The sequence below is a fragment of the Vanessa cardui genome, chromosome 7 (assembly GCF_905220365.1).
Source record: "Vanessa cardui chromosome 7, ilVanCard2.1, whole genome shotgun sequence".
In the NCBI taxonomy this organism is placed as follows: Eukaryota; Metazoa; Arthropoda; class Insecta; order Lepidoptera; family Nymphalidae; genus Vanessa; species Vanessa cardui.
The window spans coordinates 14,375,050-14,391,385 of record NC_061129.1 but is presented as its reverse complement, the minus strand read 5'-3'; the positions used below and the strand labels follow the sequence as shown (position 1 = coordinate 14,391,385).

The 16,336-nt window shown below is 40.1% G+C and overlaps 1 protein-coding gene across 3 annotated transcripts; it reads left to right on the top strand.

Annotated features, from left to right (window-relative positions):
* Positions 1 to 829: 829 nt before the first annotated feature.
* On the top strand, positions 830 to 15,337 carry LOC124531064 (protein abrupt-like). Of its 3 annotated transcripts, none has more exons than XM_047105510.1 (14): positions 830 to 914; positions 1,722 to 1,951; positions 4,980 to 5,122; positions 5,711 to 5,826; positions 5,915 to 6,056; positions 6,346 to 6,518; positions 8,353 to 8,485; positions 8,997 to 9,156; positions 9,230 to 9,274; positions 13,028 to 13,169; positions 13,270 to 13,407; positions 13,476 to 13,669; positions 13,785 to 13,970; positions 14,055 to 15,337. In XM_047105510.1, the coding sequence occupies exons 2-14, from the start codon at positions 1,936 to 1,938 to the stop codon at positions 14,465 to 14,467; spliced, it is 2,001 nt and encodes a 666-aa protein (XP_046961466.1). In that variant the 5' UTR covers positions 830 to 914; positions 1,722 to 1,935; the 3' UTR covers positions 14,468 to 15,337. The 3 variants fall into 3 exon arrangements, with proteins under 3 accessions (XP_046961466.1, XP_046961465.1, XP_046961467.1); XM_047105509.1 differs by having other exon boundaries at positions 4,965 to 5,122; XM_047105511.1 differs by lacking the exons at positions 13,028 to 13,169; positions 13,270 to 13,407; positions 13,476 to 13,669; positions 13,785 to 13,970; positions 14,055 to 15,337 and adding an exon at positions 10,046 to 10,402 and having other exon boundaries at positions 4,965 to 5,122.
* Positions 15,338 to 16,336: the final 999 nt, after the last annotated feature.

Sequence of the window (16,336 nt, the reverse complement as noted above, 5' to 3'; positions counted from 1 at the left end):
TTGGATTACGGGTTTTGTTCGACTAATTTAGGCCTGGGAAATATAGAGTAAAATTAAATACCTACGTTTAAATAAAATTACATATATTTGAATATAATAGACCAAATATTTTAAGTTTATTTATTTATTTCTTCATACATTTGTACAAATTAATAAAAAATAGGCACGCAGTATTCTCTGTTGATTTCTTGAATTGTTTATTCAAAGCGTATATAGAGAGCTCAATTAATTCTCAAATATCCGTCGTCAATAAAACTCTAATAAATTTAAAGACAACGTACTAATTTATTTTATAAGTGTGAAAAAGGTTTACCATTTTGAGATTAATCGTAAAATATTTTCACGAATGCGATAATGATAACAACAAACATTATTTTCAAGCGCCAATATTACCTTAACTTTATCTCTAACTTTTGATCTTCATAAAATGTCATGGCGTACATGTCCAAAATCAGGTTAAAGAGTTTTGAAAGTGTTTAAATGCTCGAAAAATCGTGTAAGAGTAAAAACGAGTCTAAACGCAGCGCTCGTATCTGAACGCATAGTAAAAAAGCTCTCATGAGCTGTGACGCCGAACGCTTTTCATGTCCGCGTCAGTGCGTCTCGGTGCTGACACATTCAACACTCCGCTGCCGTCGCGCTTTTCATGCAAGTATCGCCGGCCGTCGTGACGCCGTCCGCTACCCGCTGCCCGCTGCCCGGCGCGGCCGCACTCGCGGGCCGGCCTGTGGGCGTGCAGGCTGCACCGCCCCGCCCCCCGCGACCCCCGCACGCTCACCCCCGCTGTTTATTCTCGGCCGAGTGGCGGGGCGACAGTCGCCCGCGTGACGCGCAACGGATAGCACGCGCGTTCTCAACTCGCAAACATAAACAGCGAGGTGCATTCATTATCGGACGTCGCCGGAAGAAAAATTGTACGAATTTTTAATACGTCCGATCGCTCCGACGTAAATTATAACCGGAACGCGTGCGGGGTGAAAAGCGGTGGTATCGCGGAAAATGCATTTCCCGGGTGCAAGGCGCAGGCGGTACGGACCGAGGGGAGGGTGCAAGCGATGATGGACATCGTATTGATTTCTATCTGCCCGCTCCTCCCTTATTGTGGCGATGCAGGGCGCGCCATCGATCGTTGCACCGGTCCCTAAATTAACACCCCTCGTGATCAGCGCGGTCGTAATTGCCCCGTACCTCGATTTTTGCGCTGAAGTGTTCGAGTGCGTGTTATGTGTTAATCGAGTTTTCATTTTCGTCTCCGTCACGTGGACGTCGACGTACGTTCGTGTTATTTGGACTTTTCGGAACGCGAACGATCTTCAATAGTAATTAATATGACATCATTATTTATTAATTGACTATAAAACTCAGCGATTACCCAAATTACTGTACAATTAGACTCTCGCGGAGTACGCGTAGCTTGCTTTTATTGTTAAAATTTCGTTGCGTTATGCAATTGAGTGCATTTGTTCTGTTTTCATTTAATTATAACAATTGTATTTCATATTTTTTCTATTAAACATTAGGATATAACGTGACTTCATCTGTGTTTATTTGACATTATAAAATACTTTATAAAATAGAATATCCAAGTGCATATATTAGCAATCGTTTAAAACAAATTATAAAATAATAAAACGGAGCCGCCGCTTCTCACCCCGCACTGCAAGAAAGTCATATAAAAGTTCCTCAAGAATAAAAAAGTTAAAACCAGAAATTATTTTCAGGAATCCAAAACAAACAATACTCAAAGCTTTACAATAAAAATACAAACAAGGGTGAGCCTTGCGAACGCACACACGCATACGGGCCATAGAATAAAAATCGGCAGAAGTGACAATCGCTAAAGTGGCGGCGCTAGGAAGTCGTTTGGAATGCGCGGGAGATCTGTTTAGCGCGCGCGCACGCCCCGACACCGTGCCGCCCTCCGAACAGCCGGCCATGGCGACCGAGACCGGTGAGTATCGTCCCACGACATTAATCAATGTGTTTACTGCTACAATAAATATTTCATAAACAATAAATACGCAGACGATGATGTTACATTGTTATGAAACCGTAATATTTTTTTAATTGTTTATATTTGTATGGCTTTTTACAAATAATGTAAAAAGGTAAAGGTGTAAAGGTATTAGGAAAAATTTAACTTCTTAAAATAATTTAAATTGAATTTTTACATAACTTCAAAATATTTAAATAACTACCGAAGTAAAATAATAAGATCAGCGGTTGCATTTTAAATTTATAAACATAAGTAAGTATACATATGTAGTTACAGAAAATGATAGAATATATAATTTGCTACTTAAGGAAGTGCTTGTAAAATATATTTAACAGTGAACATAGGAAGATACTCATTACAAAATATTTCGAAGTTGCATCCTAGTATGAGCCTAAAAAATTAAATAAATCACATCGAAATGATTGAATTTTCCGAAATCGTATGTTAAAAAAAAGGAGGTACTACTATCTTGAATCGCGTCATACTTAATTCAATTTTATATATATTTATATATTTAATAAAAACACAGTTTACATGTGTTGCATACGCTTAAGCGAATACAAATTACAAATTTCTAGCTATATAAACTTACACATAATTGTAACAATTAAAAGCAATTCGTCAGAATGAAAACGTAAATACCATACAATATTTGTACGCGATACGCAATTGTTTACCAACAGAATCTATATGAGGATCGTAAGCGTCCAGTCACTCGTACGGTACATGAGTTCGTTGATATTCAACCCCCACCCCCACCCGACACCCCCTTGAGATCCTGGGATGATCCCCCAGGACGAGGGAGGCAGTCGTTTAATGACAACGCTTTTATTTCAAGATTTCGAATTGTGATATTCTTTTTTTATTCTTTAAACGTATTTTCTTTATCGTTTCTTTTCCGCTTCCGAATTCGAATCGAAGATTTATTCGATTACAATCGAATGGTAATCGATTTTATTTTTCACATATGTAAATGCATTATAGAATTGTTTTGTACGCTGTGACACTCAACAAATTAAATAACATATAAACTATCCATTAAAAAACTATTTACTATAGATAACTAAAACACCACTAGTGTGATGAAAATTGTCTAAAAATACTTATTTTTATGTAGGTTGCTTGATTTTTACTATTATATTATTTTTTATTTAATAATTTGGATGTAAATATTCTATTGCAAGGGGTCAATGAGTAGCGAAGAGGTCACAATTCGACAGACTCGTTTGGGGTCGAGGGAGGCAGACTTGAGCGCATTCACACTTCAATGTTTGTACAATTAGAGAGTTCTAATAAAGACTTTTAATTTTTATATATTATAGAAACGGGAGCAACATAGTTAAGATATATTCGCGAAATAAGTAATTTAAATTCCTAAATATTGTCATTAAATAATATAAAAACTCTAGTTAATGAAAAAGTACGTATTTCAACTCTTTGTTAATTTAAAACAGACAATTATAAAAAGCTAATGGGTAACTTGATGGGTACACTATATCAAAAAAATGTAAGTGATATCTATTGCTATTGAAAGAAATATTAGGATCAACGTGAAAACATATGGCGCATTTTTAATTTTACTGTTATGCAAGTTTAATCAGGTACGATAAATAAGTACCTTGGGAGAGGATTACTTAAAATATAGGATTCGTTAAAACGTAGTATAATCAGTGGTATTGATACTTTATAATAATAAGATGGATTTTCAATTTCCGAAGACTACCTATAAAATATGATATTAAATATTAAGCTTTGAATAGAGTCGTTTTTTCTAGTACCTAATTTAAAAAAAAAGTAATATGGATGCATTGCTTTATTTTATTTACAGTAAATTCACTACCTATTAGATAAAAAACCTGAAACTAATTGATTTTCCTTTTAATTAACTAGGCTTTGTTATAGTTTCAATTAATTTAAGGGCTATAATAATTTTTTTGGCTGTGTAATAGACTGCCTTAAACAAAAAAATCAAATCAACTTGAAACTCACATAAATGACATTTATTTCAAACATAATTATTAATTATACCTACTTACTTATCTAAAATAATATGAAGTCGTTATAGCAAGTACCTACCTACTATTATAATTTTGACGATATTAACCAACCAATCCGTAAAAATCAGTAAAATAATTCAAACTGCGTATAAATAATTTATATTTGACGCGATTTCAATTTCAAAACTGACCCGTTTTTTTTTTTAAATTTCGCATGATCTTTTGATTTAAACTCTTTGAAAGGTCAACGCAGTACAACGCTGTAAATGTAAAGGTCACTTTGAAATACAACAGATTCAATAAAATTATATTCATAATTTTTCCGCGCCATTTTTCAGCGACAGACAAACAAAAAATATTTTCTATTAATAATTAAATTAAGGTATCATTATTTTACTTAACTTTAATTTACAATTTTGAAAAACTGTTTATTTGATTTTATTATATCACATCCAATTAGTTAAATATTCAGTGATTTTAAAAGGTCTTCAAATTTATTAACATCATAGATAGGTGACATAGAAACTCTATACTCAATTTTAGACTTTTATTAAAAACTTTTAAATTATTGAAGTAACATTATAGGTACGTAGCTGATTAAAACCTCTAGATTTAAATTTAGTGTTGCTATAATGATAATTATTAAGTTAATATTTAGTCATGTACCTTTACTTAATTGGTTGTATAAATTTAATTAACCATAATATTTAACCAAGTAAATACATGTTATCTACCTTTAAATCTACTCATGAAATAAATACACCTTTTTAATTTAATTGCAGTTTCAAATAATTACAAACTACCAAAAAAATAAAACCTTACAATACAGCTTACCAAAAATATGACATAAGTAATTGGCTTTGCTTATGAAATTATGATATTGTATAATGTATAATATATTTTTACTTTTTAAATAAATGTAATCGTGTAATACTTATCGATGTCTGTACATTACCACGGGCGTCTAACAGCTCGGTTGCACGCAGGCGCCGCGGGCGAGCAGCAGTACTCACTGCGGTGGAACGATTTCCACTCGGCCATGGTGTCGTCCTTCCGACGGCTCCGGGATGAGGAGGATTTCGTTGACGTCACGCTGGCCTGCGCCGGCGCAACGTTTACCGCGCATAAGGTATTGTGACAACCCAAGACACTGAAGGTTTACCTACATTTTTGGAATATTTCTTTGCTTAAATCGATATTTAAATTAACCGTATCATATCAAAGTTAAACTCTTTATTAAATATAGAAACGTTGCACTTGCTTGTTGACTGTCAAAAATCTACCCTCGGTTCGAAAGTAATGACTTCGGATCTAAGGAGAACCGTCGAAAGAAATTCGGCGGGTTTTTTTCCTTTAATATTTAGCAAGTTGTCGGTCTTCCAATGACAAAATTTTAACGAAGTTCGATAGTAAGAATAAATTCGATTTTCACTCTTTGATATGAATAAATCTGTCTGTACTGAGTAATTTCCTAGCGAATCTTTTTAAATACATATAACTTCTCTGAAATTACTGTCATGGTTTCAGGCGGACGTAAAAATGAACAACATACCTATATCAATATTATGTTTGAGCCAAAAAGCAAGTCGAGAAACGTGTACATATCTATAAATAAGCTTCTATAAATGAACATAGTTTAAATGAAGATATACCACATTTAACTCCTATACCTAACCTAATTTGAATTTCATTATCACAGAGATCATGTTTTGCCCAGGTGGTGCTATCAGCCTGCAGTCCGTACTTCCGAAGGTTACTTAAGGCTAACCCGTGTCAGCATCCGATAGTTATACTACGAGATGTACACGACAAAGATATGGAGAGTTTATTAAGGTAGAGTTGAGATCTGTAGAATCTAAAACAATGACATCAGTCTTATAGTTTAAATATAACAGAAATCACACAATTCCAAACATTACAGGTTCATGTATCAGGGTGAAGTTCATATTGGACAAGAGCAACTAAAAGAGTTCCTAAGAGCCGCTCAACTTTTACAAGTCCGAGGGTTGACCGATGTTCCTCCACCCGCGCCGCTGGCTACGCTCGACCAGAAGGCGTCTCCGGTAAGAGGACGAGCCGATTAAACAATATCGACTTCGTTTAATACACTCATTAATACGCTTAAAAAATAATCGCCAGACGATCAATAAAATTCTCACATAAGGACATCGCGAACATTTCGAATATGGTTGAACGTGTATTTTAATGAAAATAAAAAAATATTCCAATTTAAAAAAATATATTTGTTTTAAATTTTACTGCCATCATTAGAAAAGTTTGTAATTGAAATCAAAATGAAGGAATACAATTCCAAATGTGAAATGTGCGCTCACGCCCCACTCGCGCCCGCAGTCCGCGTCGTCGTGGACGGAGACGGGCAGCGGCGGCTCGCGCGAGGGCCGCGAGGGCCGCGACGCGCCGGCGCGCGAGGGCCGCCGCGCGCGCCGCGCCGACGACGCGCCCTGCACGCCGCCGCCCAAGCGCGCGCGCTCCTCCGACCTCTACCAGGCGCAGATGAAGACCAGGTTGCTACCACTGCACTGCTCACTCAACCACCCCCCCCCCCCCCCCCCCCCGGTGACTCACCGTCGGATTGGTGACGATGTCGAGTTAGCTTCTAAAATAATTCAACTGTGGCGTCATTTTGGAAACGTGGGCGGTGATTTGTATTTACGGCACTTAGTCGTATATTAAAAAAAATAAGGTGAATAGTAGAAAACGAGTGAGGTGAACCAGTTACTTGTGGAAGGAGCATAAAATCTTAGAAATGCTTAAAGAAATGTGTGACCACAAAAAATATGTAAATTCTGATTGTTTGTACAGAAATGCCGTCATCAAACCGGTACAGTAATTGCAGAAGACCATGTAGAGAATAGAGATGCGAATTTAAATTGCTATTTGAAAATTGTATTATTAAAGGCTGATTCTCTGAATTTAGGCAAGGCCTATAAATGGCTCACGTGAGAATTGTCTCGCTGATTCATTAATAGGTAATGAACCAAAATATGTGATTATGTCGTAGAGCTTAAGGTAAAAGAATCATTAACAAATATTATGGATAGTCTTTACTATAGACGACGGACTTCGGAGAAGCATTTTTCCTTTAATAGAGAGGTATAAATAAACTTTTTCCTATTCCGGACTCGTGAATGATATCATCATTTAAATTGAATTATAAAGCATATTGCCTTTATGTTTCTGAATCTCAATAAACAGTAACGATTTTAGAAGTGAACTAAGCGATCATTATTACTACCTCTAAATATATGTAGGAATCTATTCTCTAAAAACTCGTAACTCACCAAAAAATACCATCGTAAAATTTTCCAAAGTTGTATCTGATATGCAACATTGACTATAAGTTATAAAACTTAAAAAATCGTCTTAATATCATATCACCGTAAGAGATAGCGCGCACCGGTGATTTTTGTCAGGGTGACTGTTTCGTCACTCTTGTCAAGTCCGTGAATATGTATGGATTTGCGCGCATGTTACGACGTGACAATTGGGTGACATTTGTGTCCGCTGACCGGCGAACACCGTGACGAAACTGTCAGCATCTTTACGTTTTTTATAGCAATGCTCGCACTAGCGACAAATCTGTCACTGTCTTTCGCCATTTGCACTTAGACTGACGACTTTGGCGCGCGCAAATGGACTCACCGTCTATTCAAAACGTAAACATTCAGAAAATGAAGACGATATTGATACTGATGTTCTAATAGAAGAAATGGAAAATAGACCAGCTCTTTATGATAAAAAATTGAAAGAGTATTCAGGTATTCACGTGAAAATTAAAGCGTGGGAAGAAATTAGTACCCAGTATTCTCTTCGCTTCCTTTTTCTCCCGAGTGTCACGAGTTCACAGAGAACGACCGTCTCTTCGAAATCCATAGTGGCAAATTCAATTCGATGTCGAAAATGTCTTGTCACTGTCTCTATTAATGAGCGCACTCCACTTTGGAAACGTGACGCAACAATGACAAACACTTTTAAGTCACCGTGACAAAAATCTAGCTCTAAGTCGTTTTTCAACATTTCCAGAATGACATATAAGCAGGAATAATTTTCTTACAGAATAGAGCTCTAAAGTTAGTTTAAAAACATAGGTTTCTCTTTGTTCCGCAATATTTAAAAAGCCCAATAAGTTATTTTATACTGTCGTTACTTGTAGTGACTAAGATAAATTATATTTTATTATAAAATTATCCATTAAGTAAACTTGTCAAGCGATCAGCATTGCTTGAGCGGTCAACGCCCACAGCGTCTTAACTCAGATACTCGTAGGCTAGAGGTGAAGCAAGTCGGAGTTGGTTCATAGTGAGCGATGCTTATAAGAGATTCCCTTTACTGGTGTAGGACGGAGCAGCTGCTGGCGGCGCAGGGCGCGAGTCCCGAGCGCCTCGGCACCAACGGACACGAGCTGGCTCTCCTCAGCCAAGCCCTGGAAACCGTACAGCACCCGCACCTCTCCGGAGTCTCCAACAATTTGGTAAGATTAGATCAAAATCAAATCAAAATATATTTATAACTATACATATCTCAAAAGGGCCCTGTACATCTAAACTAGGAGAACCCGTATCTTCGGGGCCAGTGACTTCCCAATCAGTGTTTTTGTTCAAGATATTGAGTTCTTGTAAACTTAACATTCAATAGATTTCCTATTTGAGGCAAATTGAATGCCATTATAACATGGCGCTAATTGATATAGTCTTTAAAGATTAATTTAAGTATTTCATAATATGTTACAATTTACTAAAGTTAATTGCATAGTTTGATTAAATCAAAATAATTGATAGCTACCTCAGGGTGCTACATGTACCAACACTACGGTGATGTGTAGATAATACATACAAACATACATTCTCTAAATTTAGCGATAAATTTATTTCAAATTGTTTTTGGCAACAGGCAATTATAATGCGTTTCATATGCACAATTAGGTACAGAACTTACAGGCCAAATTCACTGGACTGGTCATACTCAATTTGTGTTATTTATAGTCAGGAGATGGCGAAGAGTCATCTTCAGACGCCGGCGCGAGCGATACGGAAGGAGAAAACAGAGCCAAGCAAGAACCTGTGGACTACGACGACCCCGCGACCATGGCCAACACTAACGGAGCGCTCCCTCACAATTTCCCCGGACTTCTAAATTTACCAGGTCCGTAAGGCACCCGCATAGTAGCTTTGCTCGAATAATCGACACAGGTTAAAGGTTACATTTAATATTACAGGATTTCCGGGACTCCCAGGGCCTTCAGGAATACCAGATAATTTCGGTGAGTACATTCATTTATGCACTAACATTCTCATTACGTGACTCAGTAGCGACGTTAATCGCTCACCGATCGATATAATTGCAATTAGATTCGACAAAAGAAATAATTCGAAACCCAATAACGCTAATGATTCGTAATTCAAAAACTATCGCCGTCATTAATCGTTCATTACCGAGTCACGTATCGCACGTTTTCAATAACACTAACAATCGAATGACCAAAATGCGACCGATCGATCTGTATCGCTAAACCGAATCGTCAGGCACGAATAGTTCCAAATCGAGAATCGATAACGATAGCAACAATGGAAGTGTACCGGCGACCCGTGTCGGCCGTGTCGTGCGGTGCCGTGTCGTATCGCACCGCGGACGTATCGGAGCGCGCAACTGACGGGAGTCGTCTGCCCCAGGAGCGAGCTGGGCGGGCGAGGCGGCGGGCGCCAAGGACGAGCGCTTCTTCGGCGCCGGCCTCGCTAACGGTGAGCCCGGCAAGCCCGCGTGCCCCGAGTGCGGCAAGCTGTACAGCAACAACAGCAACCTCAAGCAGCACATCCTCAACGTGCACGCGGCGCGCGACCTCTCGCACTCGTGCCCCGTCTGCGGCAAGGGCTTCAAGACGCGCCAGTACATGCAGATACACATGAACTCCATACACGGCGTCAAGCAGAGGAGGCGCGAGCCCGCCCCGTCCGCGGAGCCCGACCGATACACTCACAGTAGCGCTTAAGCGACCGCGTCGCGGACTGTTCTAACCGCCGCCTCTGTGTTACAGGGGCGGCTCTCGCGGGCGGGGCGGCGATGGGCTACCGGCCGCAGTGTCCGCTCTGCGGCCGCGTCTACTCCTCCACCTCCAACCTGCGCCAGCATATGCTCAATGTGCACTCGCAGACCGACCGCGACCAGTGGTTCCCCTGCCAGCACTGCGGCAAGAAGTGCAAAACGAAGCATTACCTCATCAACCACCAGCTGCAAGCGCACGGCATCCGCCAGCGACAGAACTCCTAGAGTCGGCGCGCGCCCCCCGCGCCGCCGGGGCCTGTGCCCCTCGGGGCCCCGCCCCCCGGGCCCCCGTCCGCCGTCTGGTGGTAGCGAGGGCCCGTCTCGTGCCAATGACCCGCCGTAGGGACCGCGGAGCGAACTTTACCGATATACTATATTTGATATAACGTAATATTTTTAGACCGTTTATCGTGAACGTCGTCGCGTAGTAGGGCCGATCGTCGGATTTGCCAACCGTTCTCGACGTTGAGTAATTTAGTGCTGTGGGCATTGCAGATGCCGCGGCGCGGGACGCGTTGGCAAAGCCGGCGATAGGCGAATACGGCGAGGGGCGGGGGGCGGGGAGCGAGTTGCTAAAGTACCTGGAGGGGGGCGACTGCAAGAGCTCGCGGCTGCAGTGTCCGCTGTGCTTCGTGAGCCTGGAGTCGCTGGCGCTGGCGCGGCGACACCTGGAGGCGCACTACCCGCGGGACAGCCCCGTGTGCCCCGTGGCGTCCTGCGCGCGATACTTCGCACATCCGAACTCGGTCCGCAACCACATGAGGATTAAGCATCGGCGCCAGTGGGAGAAGATGAAAACGTTGAAATGGAGCTGCGGCTGGGCCAACTAACGCCCGCGACGCGAGCCGCGGGGGAGGGGGGACTTGTTCGCTATTCGGCAAAACTTGCTAAAACGGCTGTGAATCGGAACTACGAGTGGGGCTTTTTATATGTTACTGAGGAACCCAGGAAACGATGATCTCCACGATGCATTTTCATATTCAGCATTAAATATGTTCGTACGTAAACGATGTATAAACCGGTAGGGTAAATCGACTGAAAATTATTTTTGTAGTAGTTATAGACTGATATTATTTAAGTATATGTATATCTCGGGAGATGCTGTAGCGATCTGCGAACGATGTCGTTAAGTTAGGGCCATATATACGGCTGATATATTACAGAAAAGTCATTCGATTTTTTTGCATCGAGAGCATTTAGCTACAGATGTTCTGAGCGTTAGTTTTGTAAAGCGCATTATGACTTGTGATGATTGGTGCCATTGATAGATTACGAAATGCAACTAAGTGAGACGACCATTCTGTATCTTTCTCGAATGTGTCTAACTTCCATTGTTGCTATTATTTCTTGTAGGTTTGTGTTTTATCTGTCGTTATGTTCCTAGTTATGTCCTGATGTTACTGTGAGACTCTTTTATTGATTTGAAGTATTTCATAGATTATACATTTGTTCAATATGAACGCACAATATGTTCTATATTTATTTGATATTTAACTAACACTTTTGATATTTTTTTGTGTAGCAATCAGGACCTTTCGAACCCATCTTCGGTTCATAGCAGAGTTCGGTACAGATCCTTCTAAATTAGTACTAGAATTTTATTACAATGAAGATTAATTTCGGCTAATAATTGTCACTGATATTAATCATTTTATAAATATGATTATAGTTTTTTAGTGGTTGCAGGATTACGAAGTGCCTAGAAAAACTGAAGTATCTGCACCGTGCTCTGCTCTATGTATATTTTCGACCATAGATAAGACAATACGAAATAGATTTTAATGAAATCGAATGCCTTTAAACGCAATAGTTAATATGTTCACAAGTGATAGGCTTTATTTTTTAAAAGATGTTCGTTTAGAGCCCTGTAGGCACAGAGCACAATCAAAAACATATCTAGTCATAGTAGAACGTATGAGAATAAATAACACGAGGGATTTATTGTAATTGTATATAAAATTCATATTCCGTTCGCATATATTTTCATACAAAAATGCTATAAAGAAAATACACCAAACAATAAAATTTAATATATATATTTTTACAATATAAAATTTAGCTAGAGTACCAGGCCTAAGTTGGCGTAAAAATATTTAATGTATAGTCTATGGCAAAGTCAAACGCACACAAATAACAAAACTTTCATTTCCATCGGTAATTGTTACTATTGTAATAAATAACATAATTTTTTTGGGATTTTGTTTTTTGATTCCGACATTATTTAATTATTCCGAAATCAGGAACACAATACTTTTGGTTTTGTTTTTTTTTTTAATCCATAACTATACATCATAATATATACCTCTTTTTATAATACACATATATTTATGATGTATATTTCTTTTTCGTCTTTATAGATATATAGTTAATATATACATGAAATATAAATGTAACGGACAAATAAAATATATATGCAATAATGTACTGTGTAAAGACTGCTAGTGTATACAACGGTCGAATGCTAAGGCCGCGTGTGTCGCCCACCGTACGCCTACAAAATATATGCGATAGGAACTCGAACATAGATCTCCAAGACGATTAAAATAATATTGGTAAAATTTAGCGAGTAGTTAAAATTGTTCCTGACGCCTGTGAGGCAATGTCGTATATCTTTATATTATAAAATATTTCTAAGCGTACAACAATGTAATTAGTCATTTCAATAACCAAATGTTCAATGTGAGTAAACGATTCTAGTTGCGATTGTCTTAGTGATACGATATATACGTAATAATTTAATTTTTACCCGAAGAAATATTGTCTGCTTATATGAAACATAAACAATAAAACTACGAAGTAGAATCAGTGCATTTTTATTTGAATTTAGTAACACGGCCACGGTACACGGGATCGGTTTTAAAAATTACTAACCCCTAATTTATTTTATTAGTTAAATAATCAGGTAAGATGAAATCACCCGAAGCCAAATGAATAACGATTTACAGTCTGTAGTATATCTTTTCTTTATCATCAGGAGGTTGTCGCCGAACACAAGACCTGCTGCGCGTGAGAGCCACCGACCCGAGGCCTTGCCCGAAATGTGGGAAGATCTATCGATCGGCGCACACCCTGAGAACTCACCTCGAAGATAAACATACAGTGTGTCCCGGTTACCGGTAAATAAAAATATTGTCTAATCTTCTTAAATTTCTTGATATTCTAAAAGAACGTGCACCATCGTTTCAACTTTTATCTAACGCGCTGAATGCCCTGCAGCTGCGTGCTGTGCGGGACGGTGGCCAAGTCGCGCAACTCGCTGCACTCGCACATGTCGCGACAGCACCGCGGCATCTCCACCAAAGACCTCCCAGTGCTGCAGATGCCCACACGCTTCGACCCGGAGCTCGCAAGCCAGTGAGTATGATTGCGGTGCCCCGGGGAGCTCGCTGGAGCGGCCCGGCACTGAGCAGCGCGTGTTGCAGGCTGCTGGCCAAGGCGGGCGTGAAGGTGTCGGCGGAGCAGCTGCGCGCGCGCGCGTCGCCCACGGGCCCGCGCCGCGCCGACATGAAGCTGGACGCCAAGTCCGCCGCCTCCGAGACCAGCTCGCTGTGCGGCGACAACGACGACGACCTCAGCCAGTCCAAGTACCAGGACTCGCTGCCCGTCTCCCCGCCGCGTGAGTACCGCCCCTGTCCTTTGCGGCCTAGCTCACTCGCTCCGGCCTGGACCGACTCGGGTCGGGTGGTCCCGTCTCTCGTAATCGATACCTAATTGATGCTCTACGTTTTCAGATATAAACAACCTAACGAATACGACTATCACTAAAGTGCCGGCGGTGCGAGCGGTGACGGCGAAGGCGGTGGAGAATCTACCCCACGGCCTCTCGGGGATGAAACATGATGACTACCCGCCGGGATTCGGGGGCGGTTCGGCGATATTGGACACCTACCTCCAGTACATTGGGGAGAACGTTTTTGGTGAGTGAGCTGTCGCTTCCTTTTGGAGAATAATTATTTAAAATTTTGGACGCTCAATACTGACTGACACGTGCTCATTTTCAGGTATGAACGCCGCTAAATTAGCTCAAATGAACGCTATGCACATGGACAGGAAAACTTACGACGAGCCCTCCCCTCAAATGGGGTCACTTCCGCCTCCCCCGACGACACTAGCCCACCAGCGTTTCCTGAAGCAGATGCAGCGGCAATACACCGAGAACATGGGCAAGCCAGACATCATGCGCGACACCGACGAACCCTTAGACCTGGGCAAAGAGAGACAGAGGAACGACAGCATCAGCGAAGCGGATATCGACAAGCAGGATATGGACAAGGACATGAACAAGGATTACTACAAGGGCTACAATGACGACGACAGGAACCGAGTCAACAGCTCGGAGGCGGACCACGAGACCAGTGGCCACGACGACGGGGACTACTCCGAGGACGAGCACAACAAGATCGCGTCCTCATGAAATGATGTCCACGTCGGGTTGTCGAACTAGCATGCGAGTGAAACTGTTCCGACAGTGTTTTGTTGATGGTTACGAAAAGGTGCTTGAGTGTTATGTTACGTCGTTAGCTGATTCATTTTAAACGTTTTATCGTTGACCCGTGGAATATCGTTGGTGCCATTGACCGATGTATGTAAATTTAACTTTAAGGGTCGGGTCGACCAGTATCGGTCGCAACTAGGTTAACCGGGAGGAGTAAAAGTTATTTGGCTTAAATGCCAGTAACGGACACGACCGATCGGCGGTTCACGTCGACGGCCGGTAGTTACAAGATGTTAGACATTAGGAGGTTCGCCCGAACTGTGCCACAGAGCCGTCACCGACTAGCGAGACCCGCGTACACATTAGATATACCGTCGACTCGTCACTTGTGAGATTGTTTAGTAGTAAATAACTAGTGAGTAGTAACTTTTAACTTATGTGTAAGGTCCCTTCGCCGAGGGCCTCTTACATAGTAATTCCATCCAACTACCTCAACATTCGGGCCAATAAGGCGACGTTATAAATAAAAAAAAATATCCACACAAATTGTGAAATTCCATCCATCTACCTCACTTCAATAGATTTTATTTAATATTTTATACAATTTATAGATATAATAACTGTTGTTTTATGCATTTTGCAGATTGCATTTATATATACTATATAGAGTATATCGTAGGTAAAATATAAAGCAAGTCATTAGGTGGTTGTTAGCGCTGCCCGTAGGTTATATCTGTACCATTTTATTTTTATAGAAGACGCACTCACTAGAGGAAAATTAGACTGTCACGACCGTAGCGAGTTGTATGTTACCTTATATGAAAAATGCACCTATATTTAGGAAAATTAGAAAAAAAAAAAACAAAATATCTTTGTATACGAACAAAAATAACAGAGCTTAAAAACTTAATAAATATTTATCGATGTGCGTAAAAAGAGATCGCCGATTTTTATATCGTATTGAAAGGACGATAATGTTATTGTTTAAAACATTACGAGAATTTTTAAATTTTAACATCTACTGCCTCGAGACTGAGTATAATTTCAAAGGGTAAGTATATTCCGATTGCGGTTCTCGTTTCGTAAATTAAATGTTCAAATTCGACCTTAAAAAAACGATGCATTGTATATAAACATGTGGTGATATGTAAAGTACATAATGATAAACAAATAGTAACAAAAGCAATAAATAAAGTATACCTTGATGTTGCCTTCGAGTACGTGTATATATGTGTAAGTGATAGTTACGGATTGCGTTGGGTCGCGGGCAGACCGACCGACCGACCGACTAAACGGTGGAAAGTTTTATTCTGTAGTAATGATGAGGGCTCGTTACTTGGATAACAATTACTGTGATTACAATCTCATAATTAGCCTTCGATAATTATACATATTTTTTAGAGTACAATGTTATAGTTATTTAGTATATTGTAAGATTATATGTAAGCGAGTCACAAAAATATTTACTTCCCGATACATTAGAATTCACTTTATTTAAGAATTTAGAGCGATAGGTGAAGCATTTAATCTTTTTTTAATGTGAGATAAATATGGACGTTTTTGAGTTTTTCGAGTCGCAACACTGCGCCGTGGTTGTCACGCGTCAGTTGGCGGACTGCGATTCGTAAGTTTAAGAGTACGGGTTGATTGAATATTATTTTTAGTGTGTTAGTGAGATTTGACGGGTATCGTCAGTTTGGTTTGAATAAACAATAACCTTGTTGACAGTTAACGGTGTTGCCATAGTAAGTAATTATTATTTTTGACTGTAAATAAGTTTTGATTGTTTAGAGAGAAGTGTGCTTATTTTTCTCATTATGTTATAGAAGATTGACTTCTTTATTTAGA